The 23552-nt window shown below is 39.2% G+C and overlaps 1 protein-coding gene across 7 annotated transcripts in view; it reads right to left on the minus strand.

Moving 5' to 3' along the window:
- The window catches only part of CCNB3 (cyclin B3), a 63206-nt gene that overhangs the window by 36227 nt on the left and 3427 nt on the right, over positions 1–23552 (minus strand). For 4 of the 7 annotated variants that reach the window (XM_078065503.1, XM_078065504.1, XM_078065498.1 and 1 more), the window contains exons 2-4: positions 13056–13187; positions 10784–10870; positions 5370–5500 (exon numbers count right to left, since the gene is read on the minus strand). In XM_078065503.1, coding sequence (XP_077921629.1) covers positions 5370–5500; positions 10784–10870; positions 13056–13151 — 314 coding nt within the window. In that variant the 5' untranslated portion in view covers positions 13152–13187. Of the gene's footprint in view, positions 1–5369; positions 5501–10783; positions 10871–13055; positions 13188–16771; positions 16888–22349; positions 22461–23552 lie in introns of those variants that run through there. The other 3 variants (XM_078065499.1, XM_078065500.1, XM_078065502.1) reach the window with 3 other exon arrangements.

Here is a 23552-nt window from a genome sequence, read left to right on the forward strand (position 1 = left end):
AGTAAAGTGGCAGGATATAAAATCAATGCACAGAAGTCAGTGGCATTCCTATACACCAACACCAAGACAGAAGAAAGAGAAATTAAGGAGTCGATCCCATTTACAACTGCACCCAAAACCATAAGATACCTAGCAATAAACCTAACCAAAGAGGCAAAGGATCTGTACTCACAAAACTATAAAATACTCATGAAAGAAATTGAGGAAGACACAAAGAAATGGAAAAATGTTCCATGCTCATGGATTGGAAGAACAAATATTGTGAAGATGTCAATGCTACCCAGAGCAATCTACACATTCAATGCAATCCCTATCAAAATACCATCCACTTTTTTCAAAGAAATGGAACAAATAATCCTAAAATTTGTATGGAACCAGAAAAGACCCCGAATAGCCAGAGGAATGTTGAAAAAGAAAAGCAAAGCCAGTGGCATCACATCTGGACTTCAATCTCTATTACAAAGCTGTCATCATCAAGACAGTATGGTACTGGCACGAAAACAGACACATAGATCAATGGAACAGAATAGAGAGCTCAGAAATGGACCCTCAATTCTATGGTCAACTCATCTTTGACAAAACAGGAAAGAATGTCCAATGGAAAAAAGACAGTCTCTTCAACAAATGGTGTTGGGAAAATTGGACAGCCACATGCAGGAGAATGAAACTGGACCATTTCCTTACACCACACACAAAAATAGACTCAAAATGGTTGAAAGACCTAAATGTGAGACAGAGTCCATCAAAATCCTAAAAGAGAACACAGGCAGCAACCTCTTCGACCTCAGCCACAGCAACTTTTTCCTAGAAACATTGCCAAAGGCAAGGGAAGCAAGGGCAAAAATGAACTATTGGGACTTCATCAAGATATAAAGCTTTTGCACAGCAAAAGAAACAGTCAACAAAACCAAAAGACAACCCACAGAATGGGAGAAGATATTTGCAAATGACATATCAGATGAAGGGCTAGTATCCAAAATCTATAAAGAACTTATGAAACTCAACACCCAAAGAACAAATGATCCAATCAAGAAACGGGCAGAAGACACGAACAGACATTTTTCCAAAGAAGACATCCAAATGGCCAAGAGACACATGAAAAAGTGCTCAACATCGCTCGGCATCAGGGAAATCCAAATCAAAACCTCAATGAGGTAACACCTCACACCAGTCAGAATGGCTAACAAGTCAGGAAACAACAGATGTTGGCGGGGATGCGGAGAAAGGGGAACCCTCCTACACTGTTGATGGGAATGCAAGCTGGTGCAGCCACTCTGGAAAACAGTATGGAGGTTCCTCAAAAAGTTGAAAATAGAGCTACCATACAACCCAGCAATTGCACTCCTGGGTATTTACCCCAAAGATACAAATGTAGGGATCCGAAGGGGTACGTGCATCCCGATGCTTATGGCAGCAATGTCCACAATAGCCAAACTATGGAAGGAGCCAAGATGGCCATCGACACACGAATGGATAAAGAAGATGTGGTATATATATATATACAATGGAATATTATGCAGCCATCAAAAGGAATGAAATCTTGCTATTTGCAACGACGTGGATGGAACTGGAAGGTATTATGCTGAGCGAAATAAGTCAAGCAGAGAAAGACATGTATCATATGACCTCACTGACATGAGGAATTCTTAATCTCAGGAAACAAACTGAGGGTTGCTGGAGTGGTGGGGGGTGGGAGGGATGGGGTGGCTGGGTGATAGACATTGGGGAGGGTATGTGCTATGGTGAGTGCTGTGAATTGTGTAAGACTGTTAAATCACAGACCTGTACCTCTGAAACAAATAATACATTATACATTAAAAAAAAAAAAAAAGATAGCAGGAAGGGAAAAATGAAGGGGAGGATATTGGAGGGGGAGACAAACCATGAGAGACGATGGACTCTGAGAAACAAACTGAGGGTTCTAGAGGGGAGGGGGGTGGGGGGATGGGTTAGCCTGGTGATGGGTATTAAAGAGGGCACGTTCTGCATGGAGCACTGGGTGTTATACACAAACAATGAATCATGGAACACTACATCAAAAACTAATGATGTAATGTATGGTGATTAACATAACATAATAAAAAATTTTTTTCAAAAAAAAAAAAAAGAAAATTAAATAAAAGGCCTCCAGATTGAAAAGGAAGAAGTAAAACTGTGTATTAGCAGATGACATGATTTACATATAGAAAATCCTAGGAATCTACACCAAAACTATTAGAACTAATACACAAGTTTAGCAAGGTTCCGTGACACAAGATCAATATACCAAAATCATATATATATTTCTATATCCTTGCAATGAACAGTATGAAAATGAAATTAGGAAAACAAATCCATTTACAACAGCATCAAGAAAAATAAAATGCTTAGAAATAAATTTAACAAAAGAAGTATAAAATTTATATTCTGAAAACTACAAAAACGTTGAAAGAAATTAAAGGTCTAAATAAATGAAAAGACATCCCATGTTTGTGGGTTGGAGGACTTAGTACTAAGATGGTAATACTCCCGAAATTGATTTACAGGTTCAAGACAACTTCTGTAAGAATCCCAGTGGTAACAGACAAGCTGATTCTAAAATTTATAAGGAATTGCAAAGAACCCAGAATAGCCAAAACAATCTTGAAAAAGAGGAACAAAGTTGGAGGAGGAGTCACACTTCCTAATTTCAAAATGCACTACAGAGCAACAACAATCAAGATAATGTGGTACTGGCATAATGGCAGACATGTAGATTGATGGAATAAAATTGAGACTTCAGAAATAAACACTTGCATTTATAGTCATTTGATTTTTGACAAGGATGCCAAGATAATTAGGTGGAGGAAGATTAGTCTTTTTAACAAATAGTGCTGGGACAACTGGATATCTACATGCAAAACAATGAAGTTAGACCCCTAACACATACTAACAACAAAAATTAACTCAAAAAGAATCAATAACCTAAGAGCTAAAACTTTAAAGCTCTGCAAAGAAAATCTTAAATCTTTGTAACCTCAGATTTGGCAATGGTCTCTTAGCACACCAAAAGCATTAGCAACAAAGGAAAAAATAAATTGGACTTCATCAAAATTAAAAACTTTTGTGCCTCAAAGGATACCAACAAGAAAATGAAAAGACAGCTCACAGAAAAAATGAAATATTTGCAAATTACATATCTGATCAGAGACTTAAATCTAGAAAATATAAAGAACTCTTACAACTTAATGAAAAGCTCAACAACTAAATTTTTTAAATGGGCAAAGGATCTGAGTAGACATTTCTCCAAAAAAGTATGCAAGTGGGCAATAAGCACATGAAAGATGCTCAACATCATTAGTCATCAGAAAAATGCAAATCTAGGGGTGCCTGGGTGGCTCAGTCTGTTAAGTGTCTGCCTTCAGCTCAGGTCATGATCCCAGGATCCTGGGATCAAGCTCCGCATCAGGCTCCCTGCTCAACTGGGAGCCTGCTTCTCCCTTTCCCTCTTGCTCCCCCTGCTTGCGTTCTGTCAAATAAATAAATAAAATCTTCAAAAAAAAAAAAAAGATAAATGCAAATCTAAAGCACAGTGAGATACCACTTCACACCCATTAGAATGGCCATAATAAAAAAAAAAAAAAGAATAGTAAGGGTTGGCAAGGATGTAGAAAATTGGAAACCCTCATACAGTGTTGGTAGGAATGTAAAATAGTGCCACCACTATGGAATATAGTTTGGCAGCTCCTCATTGAGTTCAACATAGAATTACCATATGACCCAACAATTATATTCCTAGGTACACAGACAAAATAATTGAAAATAGGTGTTCAAACAAAAACTTGTACACAAATGTGCATAGCCACACCATTCACAATAACCAAAAGGTCGAAACAATCCAAATGTCCATCAACTGAAGAATGGATAAAGAAAGTACGGAATATTCATACAATGGAATATTACTGGTCAACAAAAAGGAATGAAATACTGATACCCGAAACAATATGGATGAACCTCGAAAACACTATACGAAGTGAAAGAAGCTAGACACATAAAATCACACATTGTATAATTCCATTTATATGAAATGCCCACAACAGGCAAATCTATAGAAACAGAAAGTAGATTAGTGATTGCCTAGAGCTGGGGAGGATGGGGGAATTGAGAGGTGATAGCTAAAGATACAGGCTGGTTTGTTTTGTTTTTTTGTTTGTTCGTTTTTTATGTTTTTTGGATTCACTAAAATGTTCTAAAATTCATTGTGATGATGGCTGCATAACTTCAAATATACTGAAAGCTTTCAGTATATAATGTGTGAACTACACACATTAAATGGGTGAATTGTATGGTATATAAATTATATCTCAATAAAGCTGTTAGCAAAAAAGCCCACTTAGAATAATGTGTAATTACAGTGAGCTCTCAATAAATGTCAGCCACTGTTCTAGTGCTATTATTAAGGTCCATTCCACTGAACCCTGAATGAAGGCAAGAATGTTCATGGTATTTTGTGAGGATTTCCCTGCTAAAGTCAGAATTATAAAAGAAAGTCAGGAGAAAATAATGCAGGGAATTAAAGTCAAAATACACACAGAAATCCCAGGAATTTCATCTCAGCAAGAAACTAAGTAGGGATAAATGCTAATCTCGTTTGATTTCTTTTGGCTAGGTAATTAGAAAAGTGTCCTGTGGACCTAACATGTTAATTTTCTGGAATTCCCCAACCTTCTTCTCTTACCCTTTGGAACCCATGCTTAAGCCTACTATAGCTATCTAGCTAATTTATTCTTTTCTTTCCTGAAAGTAATTCCCCCCGGGATGAGGAGAGGCTATAGAAAGGACTCACTCCACTCTCTAACTCTTCTTCTAATAAAAGTTTTCCTAGGGGCAAATCCTTTTTCTAACCCAAATGAAAATACTCATACCTACTTGCAGAACCTGTGAACAGTTCCCTGTAACATCTGGAAAACATAGGTTTTTGGCCTAGAGAGATAGTAATTTCTCTCCAATAATAAGGAACAAACCTCTCCCAAAAGCTTCTAATGAGATAAGCAGACTGGCAAGCTATCAGCCAGCTGCTGAGTATCCCCTAAAAAGTTGCCCCCACAATCTTAAGCACAGACTACCTCAAACAGGGACTGAATTACTAAAAGAGAGAAAAGATGAGCACAAGATCTTTTGGCAAACTTCCCAATGACAACAGCTCTTTCAATATGCACAGGCCATGGAAAGAGAGAGAAGAGGCCTATGACACGTCAGCAACCACAGCTGGGCACCCAAGGGTTAATGTGGTAATCACCACTGTGGCTCACTAAACCTGTTCTCAATGGGGGACAAAAGGAGGTCAAAGGATGTCACATACTGTCCTTTACCATCTAAAAACACTGCCATCTGAGTCTCTTCTTACTCACCTTTCCTTATTCATCTCATTGTTTTTGGCCAACCCAAGAGCAGCTGTGTTCCCTTTTATCTTCTTGGAAACATCTTTAACAAACTCCTTATTGGCTTCCTTCTTGAGCTGGGCAGGTTGACTTTGAGAAGCCTGCAAAAAACATGGGGGGGGGAGGGCACGGGGGTAAGAAGGAAGCAAGGAAATGTAGAGAACCACAAATGACTTAATAGGTAGTGCTTACAGGAAAGTTCTGACCCACATCCCCATCTTGGACACCTTGTTTGGGTGTTCCCAGGAGTAATAATCAAAACATCCCACAATCAGTGTGGCACTGGTGTCAACCAATCACAATGGAAGCTAGCAGTATAGTAGTACTGCTACATATTAGCCAAATACTAGTCTTAAGTGATTCCAAGATACACAGAATGTAGTTCTGATCTCCATGTCAGGTATACTGGCTGGCAAATTCCCAAAAAGATATTTTGTTAATATCACATTCTACTTTGACTCCATAAGATATTCGGCGGGGGGGTGGGAAATGTAATATAACTGGCTTTAATACCTGGGTATACCAAGATCAACTAGCTTTTCAGGGTAGGCCTCTAACACAACACAACACTACCTGTCATACATCTATCCCATCACTGAAGGGATATTTATTTAACATGGGGCTCTGGGGAGCTCCACCATAAACTCTAATCATGACTAATTCTACCAAACAGTAGAAGAGATCATGAGATTGTGAATAATATCAGTAAAAATAAATTTAAAAGTTATGCCTTTAAAATGAAACAAACTGAACCTAATTATATTCCAAATAGATACCATAATCACACTAAGGGAAAAAGAAAAACAGAAGAAAATACAAGAAACAACTAATCCAAGTAAACACAGTTTTGGACTATATACCCTCAACATACACATTCTCAGTCAGGATGGGTTTGTGGGGTGGCAGAGAATATTGCAAATAAATCTGGAACTCTTTTTTTAAGATTTATTTATTTATTTATTTATCTATCTATCAGAGAGGGAGAGGGAGAGAGCGTGCACAAGCAGGGAGAGCTGCAGGCAGAGGAAGAAGCAGGCTCCCTGCTGAGCAAGGAGCCCGATGTGGGACTCGATCCCAGGATCCTGGGATCATGGCCTGAGCCAAAGGCAGACGCCCAACTGACTAAGCCACTCAGGCATCCCAAATCTGGAACTCTTTTTAACAGGTTTATTATGGTGGCATGGATGAAGTAATTTTGAAACCCTTTTAGATGTGTTACAGTACTGAGTAAATGTGTTGATGTCCTCATTGTAGAAGAAGAACATACAAATATGGGTTGGGGAATGCAAGGAAAAACCCTGTGTATTGGAATGGGAGCTGTGTAAATTCATGATTTCTTAAATAGGTCTATGTATATATACATCTGAGTATATGGGTATATGTATACGTGTGTGCATCTGTGCATACAGATATATGTATATGTATGTTTAAATACACATATATGTGCATATAAAGATTTGGTTTAGACAAAAATCATCAATGGATGCTAAATCTAGGGGAAATTTTGATGAAGAGTAAATTATTTGCAGGCTCTTAAGAGTGTGTCCCATACACCACTTACTAGCTGCAAGAGGAAAAAAAATAAACAGTAATTATACAATGGGAAACCAGATAACATCTTGACTGGGTGATCAAAATTTAATATCACCAATAAGGGACAGATGGACATCATGTGCCTCCAGATGTGATATCCTAAGGACAGCGTATCACCTATACAGTATCCCAACCAACAATGTGTATCATCAGTCTAGTCACATGGAAACATCAGACAAACACAAAATGAGGAATGTCCTATTTTTAAAAGGGTGTCTAGGGGTGCCTAGGTGTCTCAGTCAGTTAAGCATCTGCCTTCGGCTCAGGTCATGATCTCAGGGTCCTGGAATTGAGTCCTAAGTCCGGCTTCCTGCTCAGCAGGGAGTCTGCTTCTCCCTCCCCCTTTGTGCGTGCTCTCTCTCTCTCTCTCTCTCAAATAAAGAAATAAATCTTTAAATATATAAATAAAAGGGTGTCTAGGTGGCACTGTATTTTTCAAAAGTGGTAATGTCAATGAAAAACAAAGAAAGGCTATGGAAATGTTCCAGATTAAAAGCAGCTAGAGACTCTGAAACTAATAATACATTATATGTTAATTAATTGAATTTAAATTTAAAAAATACATATATATATTTTTTAAAAGCAGCTAGAGAGGGGCGCCTGGGTGGCTCAGTTGGTTAAGCGACTGCCTTCGGCTAGGGTCATGATCTCAGGGTCCTGGGATCAAGCCCCGCATCGGGCTCCCTGCTCGGCGGGAGGCCTGCTTCTCCCTCTCCCACTCCCCCTGCTTGTGTTCCCTCTCTCACTGTCTCTCTCTGTCAAATAAATAAAATCTCTAAAAAATAAAAAATAAAAAAATAAAAGCAGCTAGAGAAATGACAAGTAAATGATACTACACTGGATCATTTACTGGAAGGTAAAAATACTTATAACATTGACCTTATAAGGTCAACTGAAAAAACTGGAATATGGATAATAGATTACATAAAAATATTGTATCAATGTAAATTTATAAAGTTGTTAACAGTACTGTGGTTATATAAAGAAATTTCTCTGGGGCGCCTGAGTGGCTCAGTCAGTTGGGCGTCCAACTCTTAGTTTCAGCTCAGGTCATGATCTCAGGGTCGTGAGATGGAGCCCCATGTTGGGGTCCACACTCAGCGGGGAGTCTGCTTGAGATTCTCTCTCTCCCTCTCCTTTTGCCCCTCCCCCTGCTCACGCTCTCTCTCTTTCTCTCTCTCTCTAAAATAAATCTTTTTAAAAAAGACAATTTCTCTGATGAAATATACACTGAAGTACTTAGGAGTAAAAAGCCATGATATATGTAAGCAAATGGTATAAAATGTTAACTATAAGTTAATCTAGGTGAAGAGTATATGCATATTATTTGTATTACTTTTTATTTTTGCAACTTTTTGTAAACTTGAAATTATTTCTAAATGAAATACTTAAAAAACATGCTTTTGTATCATCAGATCATAATAAGCAACTGCAATCCAACAGGGAATTAATTCGTTCTTAGGCCCTCAAGCCATCCACCTCTGCTCCTCAAATAGTTTGGCACTGTTTTCATTTTAACTTCTTACCTAAAGTTTTACAAACTCCCTCTATGTGCAACTGAGATTCAGAATTGGAAAAGAACTGCATTCTTGGCACGAGAGAGGTGGAGACCCCAACACCCAGAGTGAAACTCTACTTGCCATATGTGAAGGTTCAAAGCACAAATATTCTCAGATCTAAGCTCAAGGGGACCTTAATCTGCACTTCCTTACAACTGTTTCATCAAAAAAAAAAAAAAAAAAGAAAGAAAATTGTGTCCTACTGACACAAAATCATTTAGGTAAACGTGGATATAGACCCTATCTCCTTGTCTACTGGCTTAGGACCAGCTCTTACAGACCAAAAGTCTTTCCCATGCTGGAATGATAAAGGCAAGGAAAAGAAAAACACAGCAGGTTAATTAAAACAGATCAAATCTTTTGGCATGCCAGGACCTCACTGGTGAATGTTGAGGGAAAAAACAGATGTGTGGACATGGAGACTTAGTATACTGACAGGAATACGGACAGGAAGAAACAAATAATCATATAGGGAATCCCCAAAATTCAGAGAGAAAGGAGCCCTCAACCCTCAAATAGATGAGCTCAGACATCTGCAGAAATGCCCAATCCTAGGAATGGCTTAGGCACATTGTAATGATGGAACTTTCTCCGGAAAACACCAAAGACCATTCAAGGTTACCAAAGTGAATCTTCAAAACTTGAATGCAAAAGGGAATTGGGCTTTCTGAGTTTTGGAAAGCTAGAGGCAGAGCTACTGCTCAGAGATGCCCTGCTTCTCTCACTTCCACTCTGGATATAGATGTAGCCTAACAGATACTGCATTCATTTGGAGAACCAGAAGGGCTCTGGATGATATCTGCCTGTATTTCCTATTAGTTTGTGTTTGTTCTTTATGAATGGCAATATAAACTTCACGAAAAAAAAAAAAAGGACTGAGACATAGCAAGAAATTATCTCATATGCTGTGAGACCTTGCTTTGCACAACGTCACCGCTCTTCCATCAGGGACTCTGGGGGCCAAGGGAAGCTACACTACCATGAGCTGCATCTGCTTCCGATTTGTGTGGCTACCTATTTCAGCCAAGTTTCTAGATCCATAGTTAAATAAGTCAGGAAACAAATCCAGCCTTACAGGTCTATGTGGGAAGGGTCTCTTTCAACCAATCTACAGTAAATCTGAAATTATTCAGAAAGCTGTAACCTAATCATATATGTTGTAATCTGTATGGGGAAGAGACTATGTTAGTACAGAGGTGGTCACACAGCAGCATCTAAAGAGCAGAGATCCAAAGGAGAGAACTTTGCCAATGCTTAACCAATCCTGCTCAAGGGGGTAAAATATTATCTAGTAGATACAAGTATTCTGGCAGCTACAGAAGGACACTCTATTATGGAGGGCAGGAATAGTTCACCAGGGTTCTCTGTATCCTAGATGAAACACTTCGAAAGCAACATTGGGCAAGTCCTGATCTGTAGACATAATTATGGTATCTACGTTATAGAAATAAATGAGGACTAAGGGAGTTAAATCAGGAAAAAGTGCTTAGAATAGTGCCAGGCACCTGGTAAGCCCTCAGTAGTCATCAGTTATTATTCTCTAAGACCAAAGATTACCTTGCCCAATTCTACGTTCAATTAGTAACAGTTAACTATCAATTCTGGGTTTTGCTGGTATCTTAATAATATCAGAAGGGAGTGAACTCAACAATTCTCATCAAAATTGAGTTTCTCAATCTCCACGGTTGAAGACCAGACTATGGAACAGTGGTCCCCAATGGTTCTGTACATCAGGGGGCATTTTTGATTGTCACTATGAATGGGTTGCTGCTGGAATTTAACACCAGGAGCCAGAGATGTTGTGGCTGAGGACAGTCCTACACAAAAGAAAAACTACTTCACCAAATGCCCATAGTGCTTGAATTGATAAACACTGCCTTGAACTACAATGAACCCATCAGGATACTCACCTCCGAGGCCTAGGCAGCTAGTTGAGCCACGTCTGGACTTAATCTAAATGCAAGATCCCGTAGCTCTTATATTTATCTACAATTTCATATCTGATAATCACTCTGTCTGCTGGTTCCAGAAAGTTCAACCAATTAATCCAGATGGTATGTGCCAGCAGAAGAGCTCCTGCAGCTTCTGAAATTGGATCATCGATTCCAAGTATAATTGGCTCTCAACATTCTAGAGAGGGTCAGGGTCTGGTAACCCAGAAAGATCCCTTAAGGAAGAGGTTATCTCAGCCATATGCAAAACCACAGCAAGGGATTGGACTAGCATACTCACATTGGTGAGATCTTCAAAAGCTGATCTCTTTTTGCATCGTCTCTTAGGTGAACATGAAGAGATCTTTGCTTGGTAATTCTCCCCTCTCTAAAAAAGTAAAAGAGGTAAATGAGTATATCCAATCATGAACACTTTTCAGGGACTTCGGGTCATCTTTGGGGCTCAAGGGCAAACTCCAGAATCTCCAAGCAACTGGAGATGTATATAATAAACCCCAAAAAACTACAACAAAAGGAAATTTTGGCACTCACTGCTGCTTAGAGAGTCCCTGAAGGAGGTAATCATTGATCATGGGGACAAAACTAGGATGATGACCTTCAGTGTAACCCCTAGAATGAGCAAAATAGCTTGGTAAAGCTAGTTTTCCCTCTTAGTTCTCTCATCTTTATGGTTATCTGATCAAAGATTAACAACCACCACCACCCTGCCATTCCCAGTCATTCCTTTAATATGGATGCGCTCAAGTAAATCAGTTCAATAATTTAACAAATATTTAAGTATCTCTTATGTTAAGTATTTAAGATAGTCCCAATAAGGACAATAACACATATACCTAGATATTGGTCCAGGATCACCTCTTTACTAGCTGTTGACCTTGGACAAATCGCTTACTCTTTCAGCCTCAATTTGCTTATCAGTAAAATTGGAATGAAAACCTACCTTATTTGAGGATCAAATAAGAGAATACATATTTTTGAAAGTCTGTATAGAGGCGCCTGGGTGGCCCAAATTCTGTGTTTTGAGAAAGGAGTTTGGTAATCCATATTAACCTCTAATTGTTAGTGCCTATGAAGGAGAGGTAGCAGATGGGAGGAGAGGTGACTATTTTGGAGCAAAAGGGGCTTTCTTTCTAAGTACTGTTTATCTGTGCATGCCTTACCCATCTCCCAAGTGAATGACACCATCTCTATGGGGCTACAGGTTAGGCTAAATCACACTGTAGTGCTCTTCTACTCATTAACAGTTTTTCTTTGGTGAAGGTCTCCTAAGTATTAAATTTCCTCTATGAAATGAGAACCCTGCCCTACTTTTATCAGAGAGTTGGTATAATGTGAAGCAGAGCATTAGGGTCACACCATCTATTTGCTCTGTTCTTCATCTACATCATGAACAGTTAGTACATGACACAGTAAGTGACCAGAAGTTTAGAGAATTGGATTCATAGTACAATAGACCAATCTAGCACAGCAGAGCAATCCTGAAAGAGCCAAGAAGAATTACTTCTATTTTCTAATTGATTAAGCTAAGAAATCAGTAAACTATTAGTCTTTTATCTAGTTCATGGTAAATAATCCTAGTGGAAATAATTAGCAAAAATATTTGGTGGTTACACAAATCTCACAAATTAGCTAAGAAATAAACTGTCAGTCTGCTATCCAATTCCCACTTAATATTACCAGTAGAAATAATCAGCCCCAAATAAAATTCACAGATAAAAGTGACCTCAATAAAACTTAGATTTACAAAATGTGCCCCCAGAAAGCTGGATTTGGAAAAATAACTGCCACAAAAGAAAACTTATTATGGCAGAACTCTAATCAGCAAATTCAATATAGACAAAAATCTGATCGATGAATCAAATCTTTCTTGCAAATTTAAATATAAAAAAAATCTAGCCCCTCCATGAAAATCATTTTAGTAAAACAAAAAAATGAAAATGATTAGAAAATGTTTATCTATGCTGAGAGAAAACCAATCAAGGAAATAAAATTGGCCTAATGATGTTTGCTCCAGGAAATACTCCCTTAATGACAATTCATCAGTATTAGTAAAACTCTGGTTAAAATATGTATGGTGATGAACAAAGAACATCCCAGGGTCGGAATGACAGTGTCAAACTATCCACAAGGTCAAAATGGACACCGTCTTCAAATTTAATAGCTATAAAAAGCCATGATAATACATTTGTTGAAGATTAGCTTCATAGTCTCCCCCAGGATGCACTAAGCAGCCTCCCAGCAAGGTACTTTGAACATCTCCCAGACACTAAGAGTATAGACGTGGTCATTAACAAGGGCTGAGTATTATTTGCTTCTGAAGGTTGTGAAGGACACCCTTCATTTCAGCTATGCATTTATGGGAAAGGAGAGTTCACACTTAGAATCCAAGTTCTAATTTGCTGGTCTTCTTAAACTACAAGCGCTACCACTCCTTCCCAATTTCTCAGATTAAACAACACATATTCAGAAAGATTTAGGGGTGAGGATAGGGACTGAGCCAACACAGAAAGAAGCTACTCGAGACACTGTTGGGAGAGACAGCTTGCTCTAACCTTTTCAGATTGGCCATGATCACTGGGCACAATTTTGCTCGACTGCGATTTCTTAGTGTCAGGTTTGGAGCTTCGGGATGGTAGAGGCGGCGGCATCTCTCACAGGTCCAGCAGTGTCTATCCAAGAGAGGGCTGCAATCAGAAAGGGACTCTTTCAAACACCATTCACCAGACACTTTGCAGAATTCTCCGAAAACCCCTGAGAATACCCAGTCTCTCTATAGCATCTCTAGAAGAAAATATACTTTGAGTTAGGCAGACCTGTGTTTAAATCTTAGTTCTACCACAATTAGCTTTAGGCAAGTGACAAACTCCCTGGGCTTCAGTTATCTCATCTGTAAAATGGAGATAAGTATACCTACCTCTGCAGGGCACTGTTCCAATTAAACAAGATACTCTATATAAAAAGCCCAGCACAGTGCCTGTCATCCTCTGTGGGCACTAGAACTGTAGCCTACCTCCTAGTTTAGGCCTGGGAACACTAGGAACAAGTCACATGAGTGTTTTGCATTAAAAACGATCAAGAACATGCAGATCATATAGTATAGAAGCCAGCTGGAAGAGTTAAGGTTCTTTAAAAGGCACAGGGTCCTGGCACAGCAATTACAATGATGCTACAGAGAAGATGCAAGAACACACTGCACACACATATATGCATGATAGGCCAGAGTATTCAAAGACTGCATTCAACCAAAAGAAACCATAATCCAGTTCCAGAGACACTTGGTAGGGGAAAAAAAAAAATCAAAAGATGAGATAACAATAGAAGGAACTAACTTATTGAAAATCACTTGACATAAAAATTTAACCATCATTACAGCCCTTGAGAGAGTCCTATCTTTGTCCCATCTTGGTGGGAGACCCCATTCTATGTTCTTTATGGTTCTTTCTTGTGAGTCCTCAATAGTTAGGATATACTTACGTGTCTTACGAGCAAATGCATTATTAGGAGGAATCTGTTTTTGGATATACAAGAGGCCCTTCCCACTCAGATGCAACTGCCCTTCCAACCTCACCCACATTCAATCTCCAAATTCAAATGCATTTGACAAAGAACAGGCTCCTGGAAGCGAGACCCTACAGGCAATGCAACAAGCTTACCATTCTGTACCAAATATTTCCAGCAATGGAGATATTAATGCAAATAAATTATGCATCTTATCCTATAAGTATTCACAAGCACAGCTCTAAATGTTAACATAAAAATGTGGCAAATGATTTAATAAAAGTAAATACAAAGAACTACAGAAACACAATGCAAAGTCGATAATCTTGTCAGGGAAAGGGGTGGGAGAAGGCTTCATAGCGGAGGTCATATATAATCTAGATTTAAATGACAAAGAGGTTCCCAAGTAGACTGGGGAGCTTTCCCGGCAAAGAAAGCCTGAGCCCAGGCAGAGACTTGAACACGTCGAGCATGGCAGATGCAGGGACACCCAAGTTGCCTGGAGTGTAGAGTATAAAAAATGTATTGGGGAGGAGTTAGAAAGGGGCTGAATGCTAGGCTGGAGGCAGGCTGGTAAGAAAGGGAAGCAGAGAAGACTGCAGCTTGAGGGGAAGGTTTAAGAAAGGAGAAAGGCTGATTTTGGATGAAGAAGTATTAAACATTTTGTCAGTCAGGAAAAGTCAGTACAAGTATGTGCCTTCACATTTATTACCTCAGTTGATCCTCACAACAAAACTGTGGGGGTACACAGTACAAATACAATTCTTCCCATTTTAGAGGCCTCGGTGTGCTAAGTGACTTACTACACAGGACAAACTACGGAGCAGTATAGGTCACCCAGCTCTTTCTAAAATACCATGAAGTCTCTCCAATCATACTCAAAAGCACTCCAAAACAGTCCATGGTCCAAATCGAAAGGCTGTACTGTGGTAGTGTAAGGAGACAGAATGAGCAGGTATTTTTTTTAAGAAGCAACTGGGTTTCTAAACCAGACAACTTAACATCTTTGAGGCTTAATTTTCTCATTTGCAATAGAGGTATCCCACCATTTACTTGCAGAAGCAACATATGACTCCAAAGTAAATTTGTATGTGTGAAACCTAACCCATGGTAGGCCCTCAAAATAAGTGGTGCATCTTACTTTCCCTCTCTTCCCCCAAATCCAAACCTATTTTCCATCTCATCTTTCAAAACTCAGCCGAGCAGCAATAAAGCCAAATTGGGTGCACCCACCCTTAAATGCACTGTATGAAAACCACTTACTCTGCTGTTATTATTCACACCTCGGACAATTTTTTTATGGATGACCAAAGACTCATGTCCTGAAACTTTTATCTTTCAAGGGGAAAGAAAAAATAGACTGAACTCAACAGGCTAGAAAACTTCCAGCTGATGACATCACAGGGTAACTAAACCTCAGAGAGAATAAGGTTATCCAGATGATATTTATACACCACCTTCATTATCCTGGACACTAATCACTTGTTTTGGGGGACACACACAGTGACTTAAGTAACTAGTTTCTCTGCCATTAGGAAGGGGGAGGGGATTGACTCCACTAAAAACAAGCTTTCATTAAGGGACATTCAGCAGAACATTATTGACTTCTACCACCTACAGAACGGGGCCTTACTTGGACGAGAAAATTAGAATCCTTTCCACTTTCCAGACTTTCCATCTTCCGTACATATACACTGATAAGTGTGGGAGACTCCATTGCGCATCCCAGGACCGGTGCTAAAACCCAAACGGGGGCAAGTTGGCTCATTTAGAAGCCCTGTTGCTGAGACTCCAAGACTGTAGATCAAGACAGTCTACAGGAAACAACAGCAACTTCATTTTATATCTAAAAGCAGGTTACAGACAGCAAGACACTGGGGAGAGAATGCAGCACGCTGTCCATGAAAGCAGCACTGGTCTGGGAAGGATGCCTAGGCTCTCTGACTCTGCCCCTGGCTGGCTGGATGATGCTAGGCAAGTCCCTTTTCCCTCTCTAGGCCTTTGTTTCCCCACCTAAGAAAATGAGGCCATGGGACCAGAGCCTCCTAGCTAGTCAAACCATGGTCAACAGATCAGCAACATTAGCATCACCTGGGAGCTTGTTAGCAATTTAAAATCCCAGGCCCCAGGCTAGACCTACCAAATCTGAAAGTGCAAGTTAACAATATCCCCCAGGTGCTTTGTATGCACTTCAAAGTTTAAAAAGCACTGTTCTAGGGTCCTTTGGCCTCTGACATTCTAGGATCCTAAGTGGACCAAAGCACAGAGAAGTGGGAAAGCCCAGAGCTGCAGCAGTTGGAGCATGGGATAGAAGAGAGCCAGTGGAGATAAAAGCGGTAACAAAGGAGAGAGCACACGTTTCCATCCTTTTTCATATCCTCCAACCTGTAATTCAAAGACATCCCGCAAGTAGCACTCTCTGACTTAAATACGTCCTGTGGATGAAATTGATCCTCCACACTTCCACTTGTGAAAAGACGTTTTGTAAATGTACTCTGATTCAGGCATGTGTACTGGTCGCTCTATCTGAAAGCTAGGACACAGTCTCATTTCTTTTGCCATCTCACCCTCTAAAACACATTCCCTGCCCAACTTCGCACAAACTGCTGACTGACAGCAGAACAAAACAAAGGTTTCACGGCAGGGATGCCTTGCTTGCCGGCGAGAGAAGACAGCGTGTTCACAAGGGGCTGGAGTAGTGCTCAGGCATCAACCCGCTTGCGACAGGGCCGGGCATCCGAGCGGGCCGTATAAGCCCAAAGGCGCCTACCTCACACCGAGATTGAGGGCAGAACATGAAGATCATGGACGCACTCCTAGACCAGGAGAGGCCCGGGAAATGAACGGAGCTCCGCGTTGTAGCGACCTGTGTCCTTCTCAACCTGGCCTGGGCTCGCTCCAATCTGCCCAGTAGCGAATTTTGAAAATTACAGCCCCAGGAGGAAGCGCAGTGGAGATTGGCCAGCAGGGGCCAATCAGCGGGCACCGTTGGGGCGTGTGCGCCCCTAGCACGGAGGGGCGGAGCTGGGTATTTTTAAATTGAACTGGGCGGCTAATAGACTTCGCATTGGGGCGTGGTTTCGAGTACAATTGGCTGAACCCGGCAGGGCTGACCAGCCGAGTACTGGGTCAATTTAAAGAGGCGTTTTTATTTAAATAATCCTGCCGGAGGATGGGGACGAGAGTGGCTGCATAATGCAGATTCAGACCAATTAAAACATTAACATTAACAACCCTCTGTAGAGTCAAATGTTAACTCCTGCTGGCTTCACAAATGACCTTGTGAGGGAATCAGGGCAGAAATTATTGCCCCTATTTTATGGATAAGCACCCAAAGTGCAGTAGAGCTAATAGTAGCTAACATTAATTTACCACTAGCTCTGTGCTAAATGCTATAAATTTTTATTCTTTTAAATCCTGTCCAAAAAGATAGGTACTTTTATTAGTGCCATTTTACAGATAACAAAATTGTAGCTTGCTAACTGCCCAATATCACAAACCTGCATTGTGGCAAAGCAGGTATTACAACTAGATATTCTCATTCATTTCACTCACTCATTCACTCACTCATTCATTCATTCATCCATTCATTCATCCAACAGTTACAGAGCACCTGCTTTGTTCCAGGAGCTAGAAAAACTATATATGAGTAATTGACAAAAGACTTGAAGAATTAATAGCCCTGCCCTATCCTCTGAAGATGCAAAGAGTAAATGGAGATACCAAGATAAAATCCAGGACTTGCTGCATACACAGCAGCTAGCTACTCTACCACTAAACTACATCCCTGCCTTTACTATCAGCCCATTCTCCTTTTAGTATCTCACAGCTTCTACATTAAAAGTGGAATATTCACATGATCCCAGGCCCTCTTCTCTTTTCAATCTCCCTAGGTTATCTCATCCAGAGCCACGACTTTAAATATCATCTAAAAGCTGGCCCTGAACTCCAGATTCATAAATCCAAATGACTACGACACATCTCCGCTTGGATGTCTGATAGACAACTCAAACTCAGTATGTTCACAATGCTTACCAAAGCTGATGTTCTTCCAATATCTCCCATTTCAAAAATTGGTACCACATCAAACTTGTTAATCAAGCCAGAAACCTGGGTATCATCCTCGATTCAAACTCTCTTCCATCACCTTACCTTCCCATATCCAATCCTTCAACAAGTCCTATTGATTCTACCTTAAAATTATACCTTACATCCATCCACTTCTCTTCACCTCCACTGCCACCACAGTCTCTCATCTGGACCACCGTCAAGAGCCTCCAAGCTGCTCTCCCCCTTTCCAATCTTGATCTTCTCTAATGTGAATACAATACAAGATCAATCTTTAAAAAAAAAATATATATATCATCTTTCTCTCATGCTTTAGTGGTTTCCCACAGAACTTAATATCCAAACTCCTTACTGCGATCTACAAAGTCTTGCCTATATCATCAACCTCATCTCATACCACTCTTTCTTGTTCACTACATTCCAGCCATAATGGTCTTCTTTTGGGGCTTTGAATATAATAAAATCCTTCTCTTCAGAATCTTTGTACATGATGTTCCCACTGCCTGGAACATTCTTCCCTCCATTCTTTAAATTACTTGTTTTTTTCTGATGCTTCAACTCTCAGCTTAAATGCCCCCTCTTCAGAGAGGCTTTCTCTGACCATGTTATCTAAAGTAGTATTCTCCTCCCACTCCTTTATACTCTATCTCAGCCCCTTACATTTACTTTAGAGTAATTATTGCTATTTGTAATTTTTAACCTATCTCCTCATTCAGGAATGCAAGGTCCTTACCTAGAGAGTATTATGCTAAGTGAAGTAAGTCCTACAGAGAAAGACAAATACCTTATGATTTCACTTATATGTGGAATATAAAAAACAACAAATGAACAAACAAAAAAAAACAGAAACAGACTCATAAATAAAGATGTACTTCATATATACAATGGACTATTACCCAGCCATCAGAAAAGATGAATACCTACCATTTGCATCAACATGGATGGAACTGGAGGGTATTATGCTAAGTGAAATAAGTCAAGCAGAGAAAGACAATTATCATATGGTTTCACTCATATGTGGAATATAAGGAATAGCGCAGAGGACCATAGGGGAAGGGAGGGAAAACTGAATGGGAAGAAATCAGAGAGGGAGACAAACCATGAGAGACTCTGGACTCTGGGAAACAAACTGAGGGTTACAGAAGTGAGGTGGGTGGGGGCGTGGGGTAACCAGGTGATGGGTATTAAGGAGGGCATGTGTTGTGATGAGCACTCGGTGTTATATGCAACTAATGAATCGTTGAACACTACATCAAAAACTAATGATGTACTATATGTTGGCTAATTGAACATAATAATAAAAAATAATAAATAAATAAATAATAAAGAGAATGAACTGGTAGCTGTGTGTGTGGGGGGAAACAGATAAAGGGGATTAAGGGGTAAAAACTTCCAGTCACAAGGATGAAAAGTAAAGTGTAAGGAATATAGTCAATAATATTGTAATAACTTTATATGGCGACAGATGGTAACTACACTTATTGTGGTGAGCATTTTGTGATGTATGTAATTATCGAATCACTATGTCATATACCTAAAACTAATATATTTCAACTATACTTTAATTATAATTTTTAAAATTCTAAAAATAAAAAAACTAAAATGTATAATAAAAAAATAAAACAAAACAAAAAGAATACAAGACCCATAACTATATGGACCATATCCATTGTGCTCTATCTCCAGTCATTAGCATTAATAATAGTTAATATTTATCAATTGCTTACTATATGTTTGATGCTGTTCTGAGACTCACAATAATACAATGAGGTGTTAATATCCCCATTTTGCAGAAGAGAAACTTGGAGTACAGAGAAGTTTAATAACTTGCCTGAGATCACACAGCTAGCAAGTTATTGGACTGGGATTTCAAGCAATCTGATTTCAGAGACAAACACATATTCATTACCCTATACCTGCCTCTTTGATAAATGATTAAAAAATATTTGTTAACTAAGCAATTTAGTATCTTCTTTTAAGGGTAATCACTGTGGACAAGTGCCCCACTGGGATGCACTAAAGAAGAAATACAGTGTTAACCCAAGTCACTTTAAGTCTTCTTTATTTTCTTTTTTATTATTCAAGTATAGTTGACATACAATATGATCTTAGTTTCAGGGGTACAATATAGTGATTTGACAATTCTATACATTACACAATGATCACCATGATAATTGTAGTTACCATTTGTCAACACAAAACATGATTATAGTATTATTGACCATATTCCCTGTGCTGTACTTTCAATTTCCCTGACTTTTATTTTAAAACTGGAAGTTTATACCTTCACCTACTTTACCCATCCCCTCCTTCCAACAACCACCAATTTGTTCTTTCTTTATGAGTCTATTTTTTTGTTTGTTCATTTGTTTTGTTTTTGAGATTCCACATATAAGTGAAATCATATGGTATTTGTCTTTGACTTATTTCACTTAACATTACATCCTCTACATCCATTCATGTTGTCATAAATGGCAAGATCTCATTCTTTTTTACAGCTGAGTACTATTCTGTTATACACACACACACACACACAAATATCTTCTTTATTCATCTATCAGTGGACACTTAGGTTGCTTCCATTTCTTGGCTATTGTAAATAATGCTGCAATAAACATAGGGGTGCATATATATCTCTTCAAGTTAGTGTTTTCATTTACCTTGTGTAAATACTCAGTAGTGGAATTACTGGATAATATGATATGTCTATTTTTAATTTTTTGAGAAACCTCCATACTATTTTCCACAGTGGTTGCACCAATTTACATTCCCACAAATGGCACACGAGGGTTCCCTTTTCTCCACATTCTTGTCAATACTTGTTCTTATTTTTTTTGATACTAGCCATTCTGACTGGTTGCAAAGTGAGATCTCATTGTGGTTTTGATTTTCTTTTCCCTGATGATCAGTGATGTTCAGCATCTTCTCATGTGTCTGTTAGCTATCTGTATGTCTTCATTGGAAAAATGTCTACTCAGGTCCTCTGCCCATTTTTTCATTGGATTATTTGTTTTTTTGGTGTGGGGTTGTATAAGTTCTTTATATATTTTGGATACTGTTTATCAAACATAGCATTTGCAAATATTTTCTCCCATTCAGTAGGTTGCCTTTTCATTTTGTTGATGGTTTCATTCACTGTGTGTAACCTTTTATATTTTGGTTTAGTCCCAACAGTTCATTTTTGCTTTTGCTTCCCTTGCCTGAAAAACATAAATATGTTTCCAAGACTGATGCCCAAGATATTACTGCCTATGCTGTCTTTCAGGAATTCTATGGTTTCAGGTCTCACATTTGGGTCTTTAATCTACTTTGAGTTTATTTTTGTATATGGTGTAAGAAAGGGGTCCCATTTCACTCTTTTGCATATAGCTGTCCCATTTTTCCAATGCCATTTATTGAAAAGACTGTCTTTTCCCCATTGTATATTCTTCCCTCCTTTGTCATAGATTAATTGACCATATAAGCATGGATTTATTTCCGGGCTCTCTATCCTATTCCATTGATCTTTGTGCCAGGACAATACTGTTTTGATTACTATACCTTTGCAGTAAAATTTGAAATCAGGGATTATGATACCTCCAGCTTTGTTCTTCTTCCTCAAGATCGCTTTGGCTAATCAAAAGGAATGAGATCTTGCCATTTGCAATGACGTGGATGGAACTGGAGGGTGTTATGCTGAGCGAAATAAGTCAATCAGAGAAAGAGAATCATATGACCTCACTGATATGAGGAATTCTTAATCTCAGGAAACAAACTGAGGGTTGCTGGAGTGGTGGGGGGTGGGAGGGATGGGGTGGCTGGGTCACAGACATTGGGGAGGGTATGTGCTATGGTGAGCGCTGTGAATTGTGCAAGACTGTTGAATCACAGATCTGTACCTCTAAAACAAATAATACAATATATGTTAAAAAAAAAAAAGAAGAAGAAGAAGAGAGCAGGAGGGGAAGAATGAAGGGGGGGAAATCGGAGGAGGAGACGAACCATGAGAGACGATGGACTCTGAAAAACAAACTGAGGGTTCTAGAGGGGAGGGGGGTGGGAGGATGGGTTAGCCTGGTGATGGGTATTAAAGAGGGCACGTTCTGCATGGAGCACTGGGTATTATACACAAACAATGAATCATGGAACACTACATCAAAGACTAATGATGTAATGTATGGTGATTAACATAACAATAAAAAATTTTTTTAAAAGATTGCTTTGGCTATTTGGGGTCTTTCGTGGTTCCATACAAATTTTAGGATTATTCTAGTTCTGTAAAAAATGCTGTTGGTGGGCACCTGGGTGGCTCAGTTGGTTGGGCCTCTGCCTTCCGCTCAGGTCATGATCCCAGGAAGCCTGCTTCTCCCTCTCCCTCTGCTGCTCCTCCTGCTTGTGCTCCCTCACTCTCTCTGTCAAATAAATAAATAAAATCTTTATTAAAAATGCTGTTGGTATTTCGTTAGGGATTGCAATGAATCTATAGATTGCTTGGGTTAGTATGGACATTTTAACAATATCTTTTTTGAGAGAGAGAGAGAGAGAGCATGAGCAGGGTTAAGGGCAGAGGGAGAGAGAGAATCTCAAGTAGGCTCCATGCTCAGTGCAGAGCCCGACACAGGGCTCAATCTCAAGACCCTGAGATCATGACCTGAGCCAAAATCGAGAGTCAGATGCTTAACCACTTGAGCTTCCCAGGTGCCCAGACATTTTAACAATATTAATTCTTCCAACCCATGATCATGATATATCTTTCCATTTGTTTGTGTTGTCTTCAATTTTTTTCATCAATGTTTCATAGTTTTCACAGTATAGGTCTTTCACCTCTTTGGTTCAATTTGTTCCTAGGTATTTTATTCCTTTTGGTGTAATTGTAAATGGGATTGTTTTTCTTAATTTCTCTTTCTGCTACTCCATAATTAGTGTATAGAAAGCCACAGATTTCTGTATATTAATTCTGTATCCTACAACCTTACTGAATTTATTAGTTCTAATAGCTTTCTGGTGGAGTCTTTAGAATTTTCTATACATAGTATCATGTCATCTGCAAATAATTAGTTTTACTTCTTTACCAATTTGGGTGATATGTATTTCTTTTCCGTGTCTGATTTCTATAGTTAAGACTTCCAGTACTGTGGCAAATAAAAGACTGTAAGCCCTTCTTTAGTCAAGAGAGGAAAAGTTCTATCTACCAAAACAACAGCAATATAAAAATTACAAAAGAAGCCATTTCATTTTTCCTATTCTTCCCGCTTTTCAAAAAACAAAAAAGTTATTGAGCAAAAGAACATTTCCAAAAATGTTTAAGTTTGTTTTTCTCTCAACCTTCACACCTCCAGTTGACTTAACCTCTCCTTCGTGTTCCACTCAGAGAGAACACTGAGAAAAGAGGAAATAGCCCTTTGACTCTATCACTTTCCAATATTTCCCTCTTCCCAGGCAGACAACATTCTCATAAACTCTCCTTTCTCCTCCCCGCTACATCCCTCATATTAAAACCCGAT

This window comes from Halichoerus grypus, chromosome X (assembly GCF_964656455.1).
Source record: "Halichoerus grypus chromosome X, mHalGry1.hap1.1, whole genome shotgun sequence".
NCBI lineage: Eukaryota > Metazoa > Chordata > Mammalia > Carnivora > Phocidae > Halichoerus > Halichoerus grypus.